The sequence below is a fragment of the Pogoniulus pusillus genome, chromosome 31 (genome assembly GCF_015220805.1).
Source record: "Pogoniulus pusillus isolate bPogPus1 chromosome 31, bPogPus1.pri, whole genome shotgun sequence".
Taxonomy (NCBI): domain Eukaryota; kingdom Metazoa; phylum Chordata; class Aves; order Piciformes; family Lybiidae; genus Pogoniulus; species Pogoniulus pusillus.
In genome coordinates, this window is record NC_087294.1 from 10,292,264 (window position 1) to 10,315,280 (window position 23,017).

General features: G+C 39.9%; 1 protein-coding gene across 17 annotated transcripts in view; it reads right to left on the bottom strand.

Moving 5' to 3' along the window:
* The window catches only part of EYA4 (EYA transcriptional coactivator and phosphatase 4), a 145,300-nt gene that overhangs the window by 27,771 nt on the left and 94,512 nt on the right, over positions 1–23,017 (bottom strand). For 7 of the 17 annotated variants that reach the window (XM_064169231.1, XM_064169228.1, XM_064169223.1 and 4 more), the window contains 6 exons: positions 18,898–18,990; positions 12,566–12,632; positions 10,573–10,715; positions 10,287–10,430; positions 8,625–8,704; positions 7,998–8,178 (listed from right to left, as the gene is read on the bottom strand). In XM_064169231.1, the coding sequence (XP_064025301.1) occupies positions 7,998–8,178; positions 8,625–8,704; positions 10,287–10,430; positions 10,573–10,715; positions 12,566–12,632; positions 18,898–18,990 (708 nt within the window). The remainder of the gene's footprint in view (positions 1–7,997; positions 8,179–8,624; positions 8,705–10,286; positions 10,431–10,572; positions 10,716–12,565; positions 12,633–18,897; positions 18,991–23,017) is intronic. The other 10 variants (XM_064169234.1, XM_064169233.1, XM_064169225.1 and 7 more) reach the window with 6 other exon arrangements.

Here is a 23,017-nt window from a genome sequence, read left to right on the forward strand (position 1 = left end):
CATCCTTCATCACCTATCCTATTAAGGATTTTCTTTTTTCTCCATGAAGGAAGGGCAGGGTACAGCTTAGATCTGACATCTGCTGCAGTGCTTGGTTTAAGAGAGCGAGTCCTTGCACTGCAACTGTGTTTTAGGGACACTTTGGTAGTATTTGCTGAAAGTGCTCTTGACAGTAATCTGTAGAATTAATTAAAACGTGGTACAAACATTTCCCAAGAATCATCTATGGATCAGCTGGAATCTAAACATTTTCCATTACTCCAAGGAAGTATAACTAAGGTCACCAAAGTACATCGAACAACAGAAAAAGTGGTTGGCAGATCAAAGAGTGATTTTTCTGCTCCATTCTGAACTTGCAATACAGTGTTTTGAAAAACAGCCAGTTTTGAGTCCTCAAATGCAAGACAGAAAGATTGAGAAACTGGAGTCAGAGCAGCTGAGGAGCACCCAGTTGGTCAAGGGGTTGGGCACATTGGAAGAACTGAATGACTCTCTACAGAGGTATACAGAGAAAGGGTAAGAAGCAGCAGAAAACATAACAAGGGATATTGCTGTTTGACACAAGACAAAAATCCTTCATGGGTATAGTGGTCAGGCACTGGATCAGGAGCCCAAAGAGGCTCAACCTTGATGATACTCAACACTTGATTGGACACAGCCCTGAGCAACATAACCTAACTTGACTTGTCCATGATTGAGTGGACCCAGATGTCACCAGAGGTCCCTTTCAATGTGAATGAATGAATGTTCCTTTCCTGCACGCAATCTTCCCAGACTCACACACCTCATTCTTCCTCCACAAAACAAAAAGAAGAAAACAATTCTAGTTTAGCAGATACTAAGGAGAAAAAACAGACTGCAGGCTCAACTAAGACACTGTCCATAATGTAAGGCAATAGTTAAATTCTTAATCTCTTCCATCATTTATTTATACCTTACAGTGAACCACATACAGAAGATTATTAAAATAAATACACTGGAAAGATATATTTATGTATCTTGACTGGAAAATGACTGTTGTATTTCTTGGAAGAAGAAGATTTAAGCCTATAATGTCACATTCCTGAAAGGGAGCTCTGGATGTTGGGAGGAAAGAATTCAAGATTCAAGGAAAAGAGAACAAGAAAGTTGCTGAGCCTGTTGGTTAGGACATTTACCTGGAGAGCATAGGTTCTTGGTTCCAATGCCATCTCCAGGGGACACTTGTTTATCTGACTGAATGACTAACATAGGTGAAGTATAAAAACATATTTTCACAACCAAAAATCCACATTCTGGTACCTTCAAGTGGAAAGTGATGAAATGGGAGGAAGCAAAATCTGTCTCTCACTTCCTGGAAAAGTATTTGAATTATTCTGCCACCACCTAGAAGCTGCCAGCACTTTTTTGTTGAACTAGGTGATGACTAGCTCAATGTCACAAACCAAATGTGCTCCTTTGCTTGTGTAAGAACAAACACAAGCTTTTAGGCAGCACCTAAGAAGAGATTTTCACAACTGCAGTTTCAGAATTTCACAGGCTCACAGGATGTTAGGGATTGGAAGGGACCCAAGGAGATCACTGCATCCAACCCCCCTGCCAGAGCAGGACAACACTATCTAACACAGATCGCAGAGGAACACCTCCAGGCAGGCCTTGAAAGTCTCCAGAGGAGAAGAAGAATAATTTATTCCAGATGATAGTATTTCAGGTAGGTCCATTCTGATGTGGATAAAGGTCATAAGCGTTCTATAGTAGTTTCTCTTCAGCCAAAACTCCCACTTGCCCAAAATGAGCAGCAATAATAATATCTAATGAATAATGTTCCAGTGCTGTTTTCACTTTGTCCCTACAGAACAGAGAGTCAGTTCTTGTTGACTAAGCTATTCCCAGCACGTTGTTGGTGTCAGTAAGGACACTGCAGGCAGTGGAGCGATCAATAAAGTCGCCTTACCTTAGTTTTCTCTCCACTACCAGAACAGTAACATATACTTCTGTGCATGTCCAAATAGATGCTTCATAAACAGAATTCTGGTGCAGAGAAAACCTACACTGACTTCCAAAGAAGTTCTGTGTACTCAAGACTCCTGCATGCAAATGCAATGTCCCAGATTTTTCTGGCAGAGGGGAAAAAAAATCCCAAAAGAAAACCCCAGAGATGAAAAGGCCAAAAATTAGGTAAGTGAAGATGAATGTTTACATTTCTACCACAAAAAGACTTTACATTTATAACATTTCAACATCTTATAACAAAAGCAGGAGTTAATTCTACAGGAATGTATTAAAAACATCTGTTCTCAATGACTGTGTTTAATCTACCAAAATTAAAATACATATATATATATAAAAAAAAGCCTGTTCTAAATCCTTTCTGAAAGTCTCCAACAACCAAAGTAAAATAACTTCAATTTTCATTTAGCATCAGCCATTACCAGTCGCCCCAGGCTTCTGCTTGGGTCAACGCTGTACATGATTGCATAATTATCCATTAATCAGTGCTGTAACTAATCACTGTACCTTGTAAGTTCCAGCTATTTAAAGCCAACTTTATTTCATTATGCTAATCTCTAAATCAGAACGAGCAGCTGTCTCTTACTTGAACGCAAGGTATGCGTCTATTTTAGAACTGCAGAAGTCAGTAGTGCATGGGGGGGGTGGGGTTGAACAACTGTAGGCTTAATTGCTTGATTTGCTTTTTTACCAACAGCAACTGCATTTTCTTATCTCTCATTTGCTTCAGAAATTCAGGTTGATGCTGATAAAATGAAAACTTAATGAAAATTCGGCCATGCAGCATAAAGGAATGTGAGAAGATTTAGTACCCCTCAATTCAAGAGAGATGTTGAGGTGCTGGAAGGTGTCCAGAGAAGGGCAACAAAGCTGGTGAGAGGCCTGGAACACAAACCCTATGAGGAGAGGCTGAGAGAGCTGGGGGTGTGCAGCCTGGAGAAGAGGAGACTCAGGGGTGACTTCATTGCTGTCTACAACTACCTGAAGGGAGGTTGTAGCCAGGTGGGGGTTGGCCTCTTCTCCCAGGCAACCAGCAACAGAACAAGGGGACACAGTCTCAAGTTGTGCCAGGGAAAGTGTAGGTTGGATGTTAGAAGGAAGTTCTTCCCAGAGAGAGTGATTGGCATTGGAATGGGCTGCCCAGGGAGGTGGTGGAGGCACCGTGCCTGGAGGTGTTGAAGCCAAGCCTGGATGAGGCACTTAGTGCCATGGTCTGGTTGATTGGACAGGGCTGGGTGCTAGGTTGGACTGGATGATCTTGGAAGTCTCTTCTAACCTGGTTGATTCTATGATTCTACCAAAGCGTGCTGGTTTGAAGCTAGCTGGAATACTTTGGTGAGAAGAATCAGATTATAGGCTGTGAAAAGGAAACAGTGGTGATGTCTACTGCACTCATAGGCTTGCTGAGATGTACAAAAACAGGAACATAAATATAGATAAGAGAGTTGCAGTGTGTCTCTGGCTGCTTGCACTTTTCTCCCTAACCTGCTGTTTGTGTAACTAATCCTTCTGCTTTCTAACCCCACTGTTTGATTCTCCAAACTCACCTTGAACGTAAAGGCAAAGTCTGGGATAAGGTAGAGGGATGGAAAGGAGGTGGAAGGGTGGTTGGGAACACCTCCTGGGGACTCAGGTTTGTAGGAGGGCTGTTGTGTTTCTACATTACCTTCACCTTGTATATTTCTGTCTATAGCTGTATATATTGTAAATGGCTGCTTGTATATTGTGCTAAGCTGTAAATATAAAGCTTCCTTCTTAATTTCCAGCTTGGCTGAGTCTAGTCTGGGTGATTTCATAAGAATAGGGGGTGCAGGTAACACCCAAACTGCAATTTAGGCTGGAGGTGAGGAAAATGTTCTTCACTGAGAGAGTCATTGGACACTGGAATGGGCTGCCCGGGGAGGTGGTGGAGTCGCCGTCCCTGGAGCAAGGTTGGACGTGGCACTTGGTGCCATGGTCTAGCCTTGAGCTCTGTGGTAAAGGGTTGGACTTGATGATCTGTGAGGTCTCTTCCAACCCTGATGATATTGTGATACTGTGAAGAGGTCCTACTACAGCTCATATTAGACAGTAATTTTTATTGCAGTGTTTGAAATTTTTAGCTTCTCCGATATCCAACACGTGCCTAATAAATATGCTTCATAGCTTTCTCCCACTGGAACTATGAGCAGCATCAGAAATCAAATAAAGCAAGAGGCAAATGTTAAAACCAGACCATGGAATGACCACTTTATCACAGATGCTGATAGACATACACTGATTCATGTCCAGCATGAAGCTTTCCATGCCGTGGAGATCTTTAAGCAATTCCAGTTAGAGGACAAGGAGTTTCAGCACCACCATTACAAAACCAGGTGGTTTTTAGTGTTCTGGTGATCAGAACGTTGCTTCTCACCTCTAGTTTGAGGACAACATCCACTCCTCCCTGTTAAAAAACAGTTGTTCCGTTTAAAAAGGAGAAAATAGGGCACAGTTTGCAAATAGGCCTTAGCACTGTCTTTGCTGCAAGCCAGTAATGCAACTAGACCTAATATCCTACAATATCACCTCACCTAACTCTAGACATTTGGAAGTATTTACTCAGACATAGGAAAGTAAGAAGGACATAGAAAGCTTTTATCCTGGCTCCCTGCAGAATTATTTCTTCTGCTAGAATTTTATCCACCGTTGATTCAATGTGCCCAACAAATATACTCAAAGGTACTCACTTAAGGATTCTTCTGACTTAACCCTACATGGCATAACAAAGTGCCCCCAGAGACACCCTGGTAATGAGTGCACTTTGGAAAATCTTCCTGGAAGGTAGGCAAACCAGAAATAGGCCATGGGAAGGAGCTGAGCCTTACATGGATGTGGGATGAATAAATGTCTGAGCTCCTTCACACTCTCTTTACGGATTTACTTTTGTTATATGTTCTTAGCAGAAAGAGCTTAGCAGATGGTGGCTTCAACTTTCCAAACCTCTTTTATTCATGGCATGTAATATGTTACTGCTTCTTATGAGTAGCAGAAAGAGTTAAAGTCTGTTTCAATTTTAATCTAATTTTCTCTACTTGGTCAACAAATAAAACTGTAACCGATATTAACTCTTGATCTAATTGGGCTTTATTACGAAAACAAGAAGTCTTGTATATGTGGAGGGTACTAGAGGCTTCAATTAGTTATTTGAATTATTAGCTAGCAGATGGCAGAAAAATGCCTTGCTGTGTTTAATCTTAGGTTTTAGTTCAAGTAAGTCTTAAGGACCAAGCAATAAAGGCCTGTTAGCAAGTGAACACAGTGAGTGCTGAAGCTCTGCAGTATAATCTGCTGTATCTAAAGTAAATCCCCAAGGGACTGCACCTCACTGATGGAAATTTATTTATACAGTGCCACAGAAGGACACAGGCATGTCATGCATTCACAAAGTGGGTGTTGCACTCTCACCAGAGGGTCTCATGTTCAGCGCAGCACTGCACAGAACTAAGGAGTGTGTGGGCAGATTTGTAAGTTCAGATGCACAATCTAATGGGAAAATAAGTTTGCATGCTTAAACAACCCGGGGAAAGGAACAGTCCTTGAAGCTTTCAAACCTTTTCAGCCTGTTCAAGCAGTATAGAATACCTTTTGTCAATGCTATTCAGTATTAAGGAGGTTTGCAATGTATATTAAATTTATACAGTGTTTCTAGGAAACACAAAGGACAGACAATATGGGAAAGTGCTGCATGATTTCCTCAAGTCAAAATACAGAGGAACAACAAAGGAACAAAGAGAAGCACACATAACATGCAGAAAATATCAGCTGCAAATACTCTTCAAACTCTCTTGAAAATGCTTCATGTATGATCTGTGTCTGTTACAAATGGCCTGCAGCTGTTGAAATCTCACTTGATTTCAAGTGGCCTCTTAGCAGGTGGTTGTTCTTACGTTTGCATAAAGGAAAACTTTCACCTCAAGCAATTAACATTCCAGCAGTTTTAGTAAAGGTAAGCCCCTCACATGAAGTATATGCTTATTCTTGCTTATATATATTTATACTCTGTGCTAGTTTGAAGCTAGTTAGAATGTTCTGGTGAGAAGAATTAGATTACAGGCTGTGAGAAGAAAACAATGGTGATGTCTGCTTCACTCATGGGCTTGCTGAGATGTATAAGAACAAGAAGGTAAATATAAGTAAGACAGTTGCTCTCTGTCTGGGCTTTGGGCTGCATCTCTCTCGAGCCTAACTTGCCATCTCTGTCATTAATCCACCTGCTTCCTAACCCCCCTGGCCAATCCTCCATACTACCTTAAACATAAGGCAAGATCTTGGGTAAGGTTGAGGGGTATGGGGAAGGTGGAAGGGTGGTTGAGAGCCCCTGCTGGGGACTCAGGTTTCTGGGAGGGCTGCAGTGTCTCTGTATTACCTTTTAACTTGTATATTTCTGTATATAACTGTGTATATAGTAAATATCTGCTTGTATATTGTGCTAAGCTGTAAATATAAAGCTTCATTCAATTTCCAGAGCTGCTGAGTCTAGTCTGGGCGATTTCCAAGGTGTGGGGGGGGTGGGGAGCACCCAAACCATCACATACTTGCTTATACTTTTCTACCTAGTATTAATTCTGTTTTGCACCAAATGCATTAGGTTTTTTTCCTATTCTGTTTTTCAGTGAGATATTGCAGTTGCTGGGAGGAGAATCAGGAATATTTATTGATGCAATGGGTAGAGTGTGTGATTAAAGCCCATTTCCTCCCTATTCAGAGCCTAACCCAAAATTCAGTTTTAGAGTCTTTAAGAAATGCTCACAGTCTGTGGGTAAGGGCAGACACTACCTTCGCTGTCAGTGTCCCTGGAGAGATTAGTCTAGCAACACTGAGCTGGTAGTTGATAAACTCTCCTAGAGATGCTACACACAGCCTTAGTAGGCTGCTCTAGGTTATGAACATCTGACATAATCCTGAGCTAGATCTTTAACTACTTCCTATAAACCAGAAACAATGTGGGAGATTGAGCATGAAAAAGCAGGCTCTGTTCACCCAGCAAAGACACCACACTCAAATGACCTCAGCTGCAAATTCCTAAACGATCCCACCAAGATCTTCATAGCTTTACACTACAGTATGCAAAATTTCAAACACATAGTTTTGGCTTTCCTTATTTTAATCCCACATGTTAAACGGGGGAAAATAAACTGGTGAAATGCTTGGGAAATCTTACATTTGGAAAAACAAAAAAAGGAATTCAATGACTAATTTTGTTTGCAGAACACATGGAATGCAGCAGGTAAATAACTGTGCATTGGGTTACAACGAGAAAAACAGAACAGCTGCCATTATCCAGCAGCAGCGCCCTAAGGACAGAGCTGTGCAATCAAATACTGTGTTGTGGTGGGTGTGCACAAGGGGGCACAGTTGGGCAGGCTAAGCCTATCTCCTGATGTCTCCTGAGAGCCATCCTGCTGCAAATTCAACTACCCCAATGCTATTTTCTTAAATAGCCTGGTGCAAATACCCAACCAATTGCTCTGGTTTTAGTGAATTGGCAAGGACAACTTTAAACACATTTGAGGAAAGTCTGTGGACGTTTGCTAGCAGGATAGAGGTAATAGTAAATGGGAAGTATCTTGATTCCAACTCTTAACAGCAATATATCAGAACATCTAGGTACAGCAGAGCAGCAGGCATTACACTATCAGTGACAGCAGAGCTCATTGCATTTTTATTTCAAAATTAACTAAAGGTTTGTCACTACACAGGGATTTTTTGGGAAGTAACAGATCCCTACTAGACTGTTGTAACATGTTGTAATGTGCCTTCTTCCACGGACAGCCATCTCAGTCTGCAGAGCTTTATTTAACTAGCAAACAAACTAGACAGGTTTGATTAAAAAAAAAAATCAAAATGAAGAAAACAAAACAAACTTATTTTTGGCAAGATAAAGTTTTCTGAATGGCAGGAGTTTAAAATGTCAATATTCTAAGTGGATGAATATGAAAACCTTGTCTTGAAACAAGCACAGAATAAAATACAAAAAGTCTTTTCACCTGAATGCAGATCTGTACCTGGTTGACTGGTCAGGCCTGGGAGAGAGTCCTGTAATTGGTAGGTTGATGATGATGAAGTGCCATCAGCCGTGTTGTTTGAGGTCATATATGCACCATATGTTGATGCTGAGTAATACTGTGCATATTGATTTTGGCCAAAAGCTGTGTATGATGGATAATCCTAAAAGAGTAAGTGCAACAGAATACTTAATTAGGTAGAGGAAGGAGTGATTTTTCCATTAGGTGTGCATAGGACCTTTGCAAGAGTTTTGGGGAAGTAGTTTAATTTTTGTTTGTTTTCTTTTTATTTAAGGGCATTTAACTTTTGATTTTGTGTCACTTCATTTTGTTTCACTTGATTTTGTTTACTTGATTTTATTTCACTTGATTTTATTTCACTTGATTTTGAGGACATTTACTAAAAGACTATAGGGAGGCTGCTGGTGTATTTAACTGCCAAAAGATGCAGCTGGGCTTCCAGTGGGATTCTGATTGCTTTCCACAGAAAACAACAGTGAACCACAGTGAGTCTAATCCAGCATAACAGGTCTAAATTTAAGTAACATGCAATCACTGAAGTTCATAAATCCTGTTGCAATTGACAAACAGACATGTTAATACTCATACCTGCTGAGAACTACTGAAGTTTGTAGAATTTGAAACAGAATTGTTTGCATAAATAGTGGATGATGGTGTAAAACTAGAACCTGAAATGAAAAGAAACCACAATTATCTGTGAGAAGTTGCATGCCAGTTGAAACAAAACTCTAAACACAGCATTCCATAGACAGATCAGTCAGAACAACAAACAATTTTTATTTTCTCCTTGCACAGTAAAATATTACAATGAAAACTGAAGAAAAAAAATGTAAATGCTACTTCCACAGATGCACTCCTCCTCACCACACGAGGAAGGTGTTGGTAGTAAGCCATTATGCTGACTGAGAAGTCATTTTTCATTCAGTTCATTGCAGTGTCTCACCTGTCCTCAAATACTGTTTTATTCTTTTACCTTCATTTCTAAGTTTAATGCTTTAGCATATGCTCACTTATGAAACAAACCAACAAATCAAAGAACACTTTCATGATCCAGGTGTTTTGAATAAATCTGTAATGATGAGGTATGTCTTTCTTTTCAACATGTCAGGCGATTGGTGTTGTGCTGGTGTTTGAAAAGGATTGAGCAGAGCTGGGCAGAACTGAATAGTCTGAGAAAACATGGAGAGTAAGTAGGATTGGGTAACTGAACTGATAAGGAGGCACAGCTGCAGAGGGGTGGCCTTGGGAGGCTGGCAGAGAAGCTGAGGGAGTTCTGAGCTCTGCGAGGAGGGCAGGCTGGTCAGCCCTGGGAACAAGCAATGTTGTGGCTAAGATGCTGCAAAGGGGGATTAAGGGTGGTAGTTGGTCAGGTCTGGCTCTGTGCGTGTGGACAGCCCACTTCTGCCTATGTAAGCCTATCAAAAGTACATGCCCCTGTACTGAACTCCTCTATGTAGGTATCACTTTTAGCTTCAATAACCGGATTGACCTTTATGCACCATATTGGTGTAAGCCCATGTCTCTCCCTCTCCTGTGCCGCCTACAAGAGAGGCCAACTCAACAGTGTTGTAATTGGAATCACAGAATCAAGCAGGTTGGAAGAGACCTCCAAGATCATCCAGACCAACCTATCACCAGCCCTATCCAATCAACTAGATCACAACACTAAGTCACTCAACCAGTCTTTTATTGAATACTTCCGGGGATGGCGACTCCACCACCTCGTTGAACAGCCCACTCCAATAGCAAATCACTCTCTCTGCCAAGAACTGAAGAACTGGTAATATTTAAAAGACAACCACTGTATAAGAAGCTTAAAATAAAACATAAAACCAGCTATCAGTGACCAAAGGTTAATAAGAGAATAAGTGAACAATAAAGAATATATGAAGAGAAATTCTAAGAAATTCTTAATCCAAAGACAAATTTCAAATAATGTCATACTCAGAAACATGGAAACAAAGAAGAGTGACTTCTGTGCACTAATAAATACAACAAATGCTTCCAGTCCTGCCATAAAAAAAATGAAGGTGCAGTTAGGGACTGCATTGCATGACAGCTCATCAAAATGAATAAGTACATGCATATTAGCACTGGGAAAAATACTTAGGCTTAAATATTAAAGCAGCTTCCAACAACAAGCATACTTGCCAGAGTTCACAAAAATGAATGGAAACCATATGATAAATGTGAATTAAAAAGGGGCTGTCATCAGCAGAAGGATGAGCCCTGGCATTGGTGGCTACTCACCTGGCATCTGGTAAGAGTAGGGTGTTTGGCCTGGCTGTGGGGTGGAAAAACCTGGGCTGTAACTGAGGCACCCGCTCTGCAGTGGTGATTGGGTCTGCGAGAGCCCACTTTCCGTCTTGATGCCTGGCAACATTACACCCAAATCTGTGTAAGAAATTAATTTTCAACTGATTCTTTACAATATTTTCTTGCATTTGGGAAGACAAAAAGAAAGTAGAGCAAACGTTCAAGGCATCACTGCTCTTAGTTCCACGTAAGGTGAGGCAATAAGAAAGAGGTCAAATACCGTAAGTGGGCAAGCTGTAGGGCTGTCCTGTCTGGGAGTAGGCTGTATAGACCGCTGGTTGCTGCATTCCTGAATACTGGGTTTGTCCGGCATAGGCAGACATTGTTTGAGCTGCTGGTGTAGAAAGAATGTGTGGATAGGGCCTAAATATCAGGAAAAATAGCATTACTGTGGCAACAAATACTTTGTATGTTGATTCAAGCAATAAAATAAAGAAAAAAGGTCTAAAGATGTCCAAAGGCAGTTCATTACTCTGCCAATTGTTCCTCTTCTGGGGTTTAGTCCATCCCCCGCTAAAGTAAGTTAAAAACCACTCCAGCTCACATTCCCCAGGGCATGGTGAAAATTTTGTGCTGTTCTATCGCTGTAATTTAATTCTCAAGATACTGTGTCCAGCTCTAGGTGAACTGTGCCACTGCATTATGGCTTGATATGAATTTGAGCCCTTTCAGCCAAGATCAGCACATTTAAATCAGAAAAGCCCCCATGCTTTTTTTTAATCGAGTGGAGGGAAACTTGGACTAGAAGAATAAAGGAAATGCAGAGGTGAACACTAAAGCTCCCACATTATGTCCTCTGTGTACAGTTCTGCTTCAACAGACCTCTAAACCTCTGGCTTCAACAAGAGATGGATCATGCCCATTGAGAGAAGCATGAAAAATATTGATGGCAGTACTTTGCTAACCAGACAGGCTTTAAAGGTTTGGAAAATATGGGCTAGGGAAATAGGATGGAAACAAAAATTCTCTTTTTATTTATTAATACTGGGGTTTTACAGAGAGATTGAATAAAGTTTTAATTTTTTTGCCCTCCAGAGTAGCAAAAACATACAGGGAAACATTTGTCTTGGATTGTTTTGCAAGTCAAATAAGACTTTATGGAGCAAGAGTTGAATAAACACACTCTGCAGAATTACGCTAACTGAAACTTGGCCATTAAAAGCCAGGACTAAATTTCAGATTCTTTTTAAATTTATTATTTTTTTTCCCCTCTCTCTAATTAATTCAGTGCAGTTGGCAGCAGTTACTATCAAAAAAGAATTGTTCATTAATTAAATGCCAATAAATTATAACAGCAGATTAAAAACTCTATTAAAGCCTGCAAGGTATTTGGCCGAAAGTATCTGACACAGCTTGCCAAAACATGTTTTAAGTGGAATGAGGGCAGTTCTTAGACCAGGTACCTACTTTCTAAATCAATAAATATTGCTGTGAACACAAATTTGCCAAAGAAGCCTGAAAAAAAAAGCCAAATCATCTCCAGTTTCAAAGTTTTCTCTTTATCAGAGTCACACAGGTAGCTGTATCAAATACACAGAGACAACGAGATGCCGTACTGGAATCAGGCACTCTCATGCACAGCACTGATCACAGGACAAGCAAACTACTAGGCTGCCAACTGCAGCACTTCCAAGTAACACCTTCAGTGCATTTTCCTAAAGTTCCCACTCCTGAGTTCGTGTGATTGCCCCCCCCAAAAAAAAGATATTAAAAGCTAATCTAATCTATTTGATTTTTAAACCTTATGATATTGGAGAAGGAGAAGGCAAGAGGGTGGTTCGTGACTGTGGAATGTTTGGAAGCATTTGGCAATGCTGGCACTGGGAGGGTCCACGACAGAGTTCCTCCTCAGTATGCATCTTGCACGTGCAATTGTGGTTTCTAACTATAAACTGTCTTCTTCAAAATATGTCTCTGTACATTGCTAGCACTATTAAGATTCTGATGTCTGAGAATGTAAGAGCTGGACTTTTTGTCCTACGCAGATATTTAAGGGTACTTCTTGTGCAGCAATGCTGCATAGAGCAGGATTCAACTGCAGCCACAAGAGAAAAAATAAAGTTGGAGAGAGCTATGATGGAGTCAGTACTGAGGCTTAAGAATTCTCCTTTCTCCCTGTTCTGATGATGAAGACTTGTTTGCAACAAACCGCAGAACTACCTACAGCCAAGGTCAATTCCCTGTAAAAGACTAGAAGAGGTGCAGACACTAACTTGGAGGGATATATCTGTGGAGAGTACTGGTGTGCTGATCTTGGGCTGTAGCCACTACTTGTTATTACTGCAAAAGAAAAAAAAAGACACAAGAACACAGCAGTTAGAAACATCATGAGAGCAAATACAGCCAAACAGTCTGATCACTAACGCAGCAACATCAACAGAGAAGCTTACTGAAATAAATGGACAGCTTTTCAACAAAGGAGATGTCACCTGCACTGCAACATCTTAATAGAAAAAAATGAAAAGAAAAACCCCTCCCAAATCATAAATTATGTATCAACATCCCAAATCATGAATTCTGTAGCAACAGACAATGAAAAAAACCAAAACCCTCCCAAATCATTAATTGTCCATTAGCTGTGAGCCACACACCACACGTTCCAAATTTGCAAGAAGCTGGTGATTTAACACAAGGTATTGGACAGAGTTGGAATAACATACACATACTTTTAATGTCTCACATTAGCAAGTTTAATTTTAGCACTGCATGGGAAAAAAATATCTTTCATATGGATGTGGTTAATCTTTGTCATCTTAGGTGATACTGGACTGAGTACTAGAAAACCAATAGAAGTCCTTTTCAACTGGACAATTAGAACATATCCCCTAACAACGGTACTTTTACTTCCAAAGTAAGCATAAACAGTCCTGTCCAGTAGCCATCAAAATTGTGTATGTCTGTGTTATTCACAGCTGCACTCTTCCAAGAAAGCTAACTGAACAATAGTCACATCCCATTAAAATTTCATTCAGAAGCGGTGCTCACACTGGATTAATTCCAAGTGTTTGGAAGTTTCTCTTTCCTTTAGCCATCTGTCTCGGCTAAGACAGATGTATTCCAAATATATATACTCCCAAGTGCTGAACCAACCCCTTCAGAGCAAATCCATACTGGGCAAACATACACAGTGTCTTTATTAGGCCATCTGCTGTTCATTCACTTTTCAAAAGATTAAAGTAGTACACAATGAAGCACTGGAATTTCTTTAGTCCAATCAATCATAGTTGTACTTCAAAGTGTACCCTCTTCCTGAGTTCCTCTTAATGGTAGTAGAAATGAACTTTCAGAATTATAGAAGTGACAAAGAGGTTTAGGTTCCTAACTATTTTATGAAACATGATTTATTTCTACATCCACGACTAATTAACATCTCTGGGATCTGTTGCTTTGAACATATGCAGAGAGCTTCATCTTTTTTAAAGGTAGTTTAAATGCATTTAGAACATGCAAGACTTAAAAGGAAAACAGAGTAGAAGAAAAAAGAACAATCAGCTTCTTCTTCAAATGTGCAGACAATAAAGAAGAATTAGATAATGATTTTATGGAACATGTGCCACCAGATTTCATAAAAGAGTTGATGAGTGGAAAAATATAGTGGGGTTGCCTGTAGTGAAAATCTGCTCAACTTAATTGTCTGTGGATGTTGTGGTTTGGTTTTTTCCTGAGAATGCCTTCCCATGGTTGAAACTCAATCGACAAAGTGATCTACTAAATGTTCATACAGCTATTCTCATCCAGAGGTAAATGAACCTATAGCTGTATATATCAGCATAAGCTGTCCATAGAACTCTAAAGGATGCTCTTAGTTATTTAAGGCTTGAAGAGTAATTAGTCTTCTCTGGTTTATCCCTGTGACCTTTCTAAACACAAGCAATAGCTAACAGAGTGACCTTGGTGATTCTCAGGGCAAGGAACTGTCAGGCTCCATTATCAGCTTATCACATCTTTCCTGCCCGTACTGCTCCACTTTTTGTCTGATCATTTGCTGGATGACAGCTGACTTGATTAATCAGTTTGGCTAAAGCACGTTTACCATACCACTACACCTGAAGTAAACTACAGAAAAGGAATGACTGCTCATTTAAATCACTCGAGCTACTCAAACCTAATGCTTTTCAGCAAAACACTCTCCTACCTGGTTTTGAATTCTTTCTGCACATACCTTGATTTCTAAATTCAGACAAGAGAGTAAAATACTTTTAGAATGTGTCTGGTTTTAAATTCATTTCCTTTCCTCCCCCCCACCCCCCATTTTTCTCCCCAGTTTCCCTGCTGATGCTACTGGTTGTAGTGAAAAGAAAGAAAAATAGGCAAGTGCCTCCAAAGTAAATTGTGTACCTTTCAAACTATGAAGTCTGTTCCTTTCACTCTTTCTGTAGTATCTCATCCCATCAATTCCTGTACTACATTTATAGACTACGAGATGCTACTGAGTCTAACACCTGCTACAAAGAACATTACGACTAAGTAGAGCCTGTGGACTATGCTTCTCGTAGATCAGATTGGTTAATTCTAAGGGTTATGAAACAACTTTCACTGTTGATAGGCTCCTGGCCCTGCTTCTGAGGAATGCTGGCAACGGAGAGGGTGGTGGAGGCAGGTGGCTATGATTTATATAACTCTGCCATTTTATACATATGAATGGGACTAAACACTGGTTTATGTTGCTTATGTTAAAAATAAAATGCCTTCTCTACAAAGCTCAAATAGTTCTAAGAATTCACTACCCAAATTTACCAAAGAAATGTTCCTCAGAGCAGGTATAACAAGATCCTCAAATTTCAAGTCTCATTGCAGTGCTGAAGGTATATTTGAGTTCTCACTAATGTTGATTACAGAGGGGACAAGAAGCTGACACAGCCAGCTCTTAGCTTAACTGACCAAGGTGGCTATAGAGCATTTAAATGGCCACAGACTGTTCTGATAGAATGTGTTGAGTTCAGTACACTAGCACACAGTGAAATGCATCTGTAGAATTCTAAGCAAAGAAGTTAGCTTTAAAATATCTCATTTAACTAACAAAGCACAATGGCTACACACAAGGGGACCAACCACAGGTTGAACAGCTATTGTGTTTCAGAACTTTGCCTTAATAACCTCCAGAAATTGTTTTCTACATAGTTTTTTGCCTGTAATAGATACTAAATAAAACAGCATGATGAGAACTTCACCTGTTCTTCTCTTTGCTCCATTAAAATGACAAACAGCTCTCAAATTAATCCAGCATTTTAAGTGATATAAACATAAGAACACATAGATTCACAGTGCAGCAGTGGCAGCAAATTCTCACAGTATGAAAATGCTCATTTAAAGGCTATGCTGCAGCCCTCTGCATCCTGTGAATACCCCCCTCCCTCCCCCAATGAGATTCACCACAAAGATTCAAATAAAGTATACTGGTTTTAATTATCAACCATCATTCTTTGAAGAAAAAGGAGGAAAAGGGATGCACAATGTGACTTTCCACCTGGCTAGCCCTTGCTAAGAGGCAAAGTTTCTCCCCAGAGCAGCTCTGCAGAACAGAGGAACCAGAGCCCTGAGTGTGAAATGCAACATGTGAGTTACAGCCCTGAGCAAGACCTTGCCCAACAGGCTGGGCAAGGCCACTGCAGCAACTGCCATTCTGAATTCATGAGATCTAAGTGCTTTAGTTTTCAACTTTCCAGTCAATAATTGGGGTTCCTCACAGTTACCTGTGAAGCCTAATCTGTCTCTCCTGCAGTACACCTCCAGCAGTCTGTTTGACCATCACCTTCTGTGTTCCAGGAGGTCATCAGGGACAGCTGGAGTTGGCTACTTTACACCCTAAAGGGCTTGTTTAGCCTTCTGCTCAGCCCCAGGACATGTCACAGTTTTTGACTGACCTTGGAGCATGGAAATCAATTTAAATGGGTAGAATATTTGCAAGAGAGGAATGCATGGCAGACTCTTAACAACCTCTCAGCACAAGGATTTCTCTTTTCACCTCTGCCTTATTTCATTAAATATTTACTAATATACCATCCTTCCCTACTCAACAAATGACGTTTGAGTCCTTCTGAACTATGCTTGTAGAAGACAAGGTAGGTGATATCCCTGCTAGTGGCCTAGGCATCCTTAAGAAATGAGCTCACAGGTGCAGTAACACATGCATGTAACTCACTGCTAGGAAAAAAACAACTTCAGTGTTGGGCTTTGTCATGCACTGTTTTCAACTGCAGCTGGCTTGTCTGAAATGACATCTTTCTAACAGTCAGCATTTGCTGGCTTTGCCAATGCATTAAACTTCCCAAATAAATAAAGTTAGGCTAAAAAGTCAGATAAATAAATTTTGTGTGTGTGTTTTTGTTGTTGTTTAGCACTTCTGCTAAAGACTGAACCAATCAAATTGTCCAGTTTACAGGACCCACTAAAAGGCAAGTGTGAGAATAATGGATTTATTCTTCATGAAAGGCTCTATATATTATTAAGGCAGCTCAGCACCTCACTGATAGTGAAGACTGCACATCACCCAGGCAAGCAGACTGTTGATTTCCCACACTGGGCATACTCAATAGTTGAGTTTGTGGCCTCAATTGAGCCTCAGGCTTCTACTTCTTTTGAGTATGTAAGTGACTAACAGGAGAAAATGCCTGTGTAAGACTCAAATCCCTGCTTTTTTTTCTTGGAGACACCAACTGTTTGCAGATCTCTGAAGTATAGGGACCTCAACACTTCTTTGGAAGTCAATGGAAGATAATGGGCGAGTGGCACCTGGGGATATTAAACTGTTACTCAGCTCTCTAAACCTGAACAGGAAGCTGCAGTTCTTGGCATCCCCTAATGAAAATGTTGCCTTAGCCATGTTTTACACATGAAATCTAACTCAGATGTCTTAAATACATGGCAGAAGCTCATGGAATATCACCAACAATGACAAAATCATTTTGGGGGGGTTGTGGAATCACTTTCTGGAGATATTCAAAACCTTCCTGGATGTGTTCTTGTGTGATCTGGTGTATGTGATCTGCTCTGGCAAGGGGGTTGGACTGGACGATCTTTGGAGGTCCCTTTCAGCCCCTGACATTCTGTGACTCTGTGATATGGTTGGACATTTTATAATTTGTAATTGCTACTAATAAAACTTCAGGATAGAGTCACAGTGAAAAGATATTTTGGGTTTTAGCCAAGACTATTAATTTTTAATGGAATTTCTTAGACTTTAAGTTGATAAGAATTCCTCTCAGTACAATGAGGACAACGTTGTTGGGTTTTTGTTTTTCTAGTCAGAAATAACCTCCACTTTATATCTCACAAAAGACCTTTTCTTTAGGCACTTGTTAAAAACATTTTTCTGAAGAAGTATACAGGCAGTATTTCAGAGTATACAGCCATTTACTCAGGCTTAAAAATCCATTTCCAGACACAAACTTGATTTTTAAAACATTTTCATTACAGAGAAAGATTGTGATTTCCAACATGTTTTGAACAGAGCTTGACTAACTGCATTTATCAAGGTAACAGCACTTTGTCTAGCAGCAGTGCCATCACCGGACTGCTATTTTCAAAGGCAAAATTTATTCTCCTCACACTCTCCTTGTTAATATTAGCATTAGTAGGATTCAGCTTAATGATCAGAAGGCAGATTTTCCAGAGTTCACCACTTTTTAATAACTTCATAGAATCATAGAATCAACCAGGTTGGAAGAGACCTCCAAGATCATCCACTACAACCCAGCACCCAGCCCTAGCCAATCAACCAGACCATGGCACTAAGTGCCTCAGCCAGGCTTGGCTTCAACACCTCCAGGCACAGTGCCTCCACCACCTCCCTGGGCAGCCCATTCCAATGCCAATCACTCTCTCTGGCAACAACTTCCTCCTATCATCCAGCCTAGACCTCCCATGGCACAACTTGAGATTGTGTCCCCTTGTTCTGTTGCTGGTTGCCTGGCACAAGAGACCAACCCCACCTGGCTACAGCCTCCCTTCAGGTAATTGCAGACAGCAATTTAAAATTTGCTATTTGTTGATTTTTGATTTGACTTTTTTTCCAGAAAGTACCTGCAAATTATGATTATTTACAGTAAAATACAGGCTTTATTTTCCTGTGGAAATCTGCATGGCAAACCTTATGGCAATCTGGTTAGAGCTTAAATTAATACACTGCTAAGAGGAATAAAAAATATTAGTCCTGAAATACACCTCTTCATAGTTTAAATTTCAACAATGGGAATGGCTGTTAACAAATAGAAATACCTTTATTTTTATCTTTTACTCCCTAAGAGAGCACAGAACTAACACTGAAATAAAATCTACAGTATGATTGTAACATTATTATGCTAAGATTTTTGCATACAGTTATCACCTCAGGTATCACAAAAGCTTCTTTAAGGTCATAAGTCATGAAAATTGTAGATTTTAGTTGACAAAATGAAAAAAGCTACCATTATTATTAGGTATTAAAATGTTACTATAGTGCAGCTTTCTTAAGATTGCTCCCATGCAATAAAATGTTCATTAGTGAAGGTTATTACAGGCTATATTAAAGTGCATCTAACAATACATGATCTTATTATGGCTTTACCTGACCCAGTAAAAGTGTCAAGTGTTCCATCTCCAGTTGTTGTTGCTGTTTCACTGCTATTCAAGGGTTCTGTTTTTACTGCAAGAAGAGACACTACATAGAAGAATAAGTAGACATGAGATTTTACTTCTAAATTTATAGTGGAGTCCTCACAGAAGTCTCACTAGCAGCAGTCCAAGCTAGAACAAGCATGCAGTGCAACAGCTTCAACCTTTACCACTGCTCTGAAACAGTCTACACTTGCTCTGTCTGGAATGGTCATGCATCTACATAGCTTTTTATCTGTGCATTTGTCTGTGTATTGTTTTTAGCCATTGGAATATCTTCAGGGGGGGGTGAGGGGGTGTTCAACTTAAATCTAATTGATTCTAACAATTCCCTAAGAGTAGCAGAGAGGAAGGAAACATTAGCTGTCAAGGGATGTAGCACATAACAAAAATAGTTGTGTCTGACAAGTGAAACAACAATAATATGGTTTCATGCTCATATAGAAGCAAATTGCTTTCACAGTGCCCATATTCAGCCTTTCTCCTTTTACAGAGTCTGTGGGGGGCTTTTTAGCTAGGTCACCAGCAAGTAATTTCCCATAAATGAAGAGAGAAGTTTAAAAGAAGAAAAAGCAAAACAACTAAAAATAGGATAAAAATGACAGCCATGAGAAGTCAGCTTCTGACTCAGAGGTTACCAAACCTTTGGGTCCACTCTAAACTCAAATTCTTTCTTACAGACCAACATACACTCTTACCATCCAAGCTATGACTGAAAGCACCACAGAGACAGTACTGATTTTATAGCTGAATATGTGATCTGGCACAGTCTCTTGTGATGCAGTTTGGAAACCACTATTTTAAGTGACATGGTAAGACAAGCAGCACAGAATACAGTGCAGCTTTTGTTAGATGCTTGACTGGCAGATGTGGAAACCTCCACCATATTAATACAACAGCTTTGTGAAGGTCAGTTAGGTATATGTGTGAGCACATTACATGTGTATCAGCAACTTGCTCACAGATACCACAAGTCAGTTCATTGCCTGGAGGCACAAAGCGACAATGAGAACTTGCACAGGCCACTGCTGCAGTCGTGTGCTTGATAATAAAACTCACAGGAAACACCCTGGGATTTTGGAGAAGTCATTTCTGTTACAGCCAGGCTAGCAGAGCCCTGCCAGTAAGGCTAAAGTATGGCAGGCACAGGCATTTTCTGCCAGCTAGTTACCTGAGCCTCTCAAAGACATCAGCTAAGCTGACCAAAGCTCTTGTCTGTCAACATCATTGCGTCCACAACTGACTTCACTGGCAACAGTAAGGGGAGAGGAGGAATTTCATGTTCTGAGCTGGCAGTGAATTTAAGCCATGGCTCAGATTTAAGTCACCTAATATCCCTTTATGTTCGGTTAAGAAAGAGATGTACTTCCAGAGGGCAATTCAGTCCAAATGTAGTCTGAGCTGCCCTCAAGTTCACCATCCCTCTTACAGCGTGTAGAGGAAAAGGTGGCAGATGAGCTAAATAAATACTTGTCATCCTCATGGGGACAATGTCCAGAACAACACTTACAGAACCTTTCTGCAGTTCCTCCCTGTGCCTGTGCGGAGCTCACTGGGAAATGCACAGCCACCAATACAGCCACCCTGCACAAGTTCCACTCCTATAACATCATACCCTCTTTCCAGCCACACTGCCGCAGAGCTTTACACTTGCACAAGTGACCACCACTGAATTCAAAGGGAAGCCTCTTTACATCTAATGGGGAACATTTGAGAAATCAGAACCTATTTGTCTCTGTGACAGAGTCCTGCAGCACTGCAAGTGTGCCAGTGCTAACCAAACCAAGCAGCACCTTCTTAGACGAGTTATACATTTGTATCTTGTACATTTGTACATGTTTACTGTGCAAGATTTAATAAGTATTTGAATGTGTGCCTTTTAAACTTAAAATTCCATTCATTATCATTTCTCTTTAATAAAATTGCTGCACCCATCTATTCTTCCTGAACGCAGCAGGACACTAACTCAATTTGAATTCACCAGGGAAAAATCATAGCCACTTTTTTTTCCAAGCTGTTGTTCACTTTGTCATTTTCTGGTTATTATCTTCATATAACCAAAAAAAAAAAAGTGAATAAACCACACAAAATTAGCAGAGTCATTCATAAGAACAATCAGTCATTCTCAATTCTCTTTAAGAGGAGAAAGATGTGAATTTATTGTCATCAGATTCTTCCTGAACGTAGCAGGATACTAACTCAATTTTAATTCAACAAGAAAAAAATACAATCTTTTTTTTTTTCAAGCTGTTGTTTACTTTGTCATTTTCTGATTATTATCTTCATACAATAAAAAAAAGTGATGAAAACACACAAAATTATCAGAGTCATTCATAAGAGTAATCACTCATTCTCATTTCTCTTTTTTTTTAAGATGAGAAAGATGTGAATTTATTGTCACCAGATTCTTCCTGAATGTAGCAGGATACTTACTCAATTTTAATTCAACAAGGAAAAAAATATAGTCACTTTTTTTTCCCAAGCTGTTGTTCACTTTGTCAATTTCTGATTATTATCTTCATAAAATAAAAAAAGTGAACAAAATATACAAAATTAACAGAGTCATTCATAAGAGTAATAAGTCATTCCAACTTCTCTTTTTCAGATGAGAAAGATGTGAATTTATTTTCATCAGACCAATAAAAGACGTGTCAAGAAAATGGCTAGGAGTCATTTGTCACAAAATAATTGCCTCCACCAAACTTCAGGCCTCTTAGTCATTTAGAACATGGACTGTTGCCTGAAGCATGCAAAGTAACTACATTAATTTGTCTTCTGATTATAATACATCTGCATGTACTGCAGCAGGGGAATGGAAAATCATACTAGAATCATAGAATCATAGAATCAACCAGGTTGGAAGAGACCTCCAAGATCATCCAGTCCAACCTAGCACCCAGCCCTAGCCAATCAACTAGACCATGGCACTAAGCGCCCCATCCAGTCAATCAACTAGAGCATGGCACTAAGTGCCCCGACAGGAAGTAGGAAAGACCTCTATTGCCCCCTCCAAAGATCTCTGGTCATATTTTCCTTCACAAGAAGCATGTCTCTTTCCTCTGCAGAGTGTGGACATTTACCTATATGAATAGAAAAAAACCACCAAACTACTTTTCAGTACTCTTGTCTCCTTCTGTTCAAAAAAGTATTCCAATACTGTTTACACCAAGTTACAAATCTATTCTCACTACTGCATCCAGAAAGACATTCCAGTATGTGCCTCATTGGTTTACTCCACACAAAAAGAACCTGCAGTAATGAATTGAAATGTTTACTTTAGAGCTGTGTCTAGTTCTGGTTAATGCCAGCTACAGTGCACTTCCATCAGCACTGACACTCACCATCTTTTTCTCTCCCTGTCAAGCAGGAAAAGGATCTAAAACAAAAGTAACTCTCCCATGTAATTATCTTGAGGAAAAACATCATATTTTGTTGAAAAGTACTTGTAGAAACTATTTTTGTATGTATGTGCTTGATTTTAAACAGTTCTACTTTGCTACATTCAGGTTTTATCACAGTAAGGATTTGATCAAGGTCCTCAGTGTGGCTAGAGACAGTCTTTATGCTGCATGTCATTAAACCTAGAAAGGAGAAAAGCACTAAGCTAAGTAAGAGACAAAACCAAACAAGTATTCTAACAGCAGCTCAAACCCAAAGGAACATTTAAAGCTGAAATCACACTAAAATCTAACTCCAATGAAAAACAAAGACAAAGTCATGCCTATCCTTCCCACATGTAAGATAAAACATGACACTGATACTGCCATGGCAACTGCTCCAGACTAAGAGGTTGAACTGACATTCTGGATAACTACTTGAGAGAGCATACACTTTAATATTATACATTTAACATGTGGATTCATTTTACATTTTTTTAACATCTTGATAAAGAAATGTATTAAATGAAAAGCAATCTCAAGTTGGAAATAACATTTGATAGTTGCTAACAGTGAGGACTACTAAAAGGGTAGTTACTATGATCATCAGCAGCTGAGGCATACAATAATAGAAGAATGGATAGATGCTGGGCTTGAAGGCTGAGGTGAGAGGTAACTGCTGGCTGAAGCTATGCA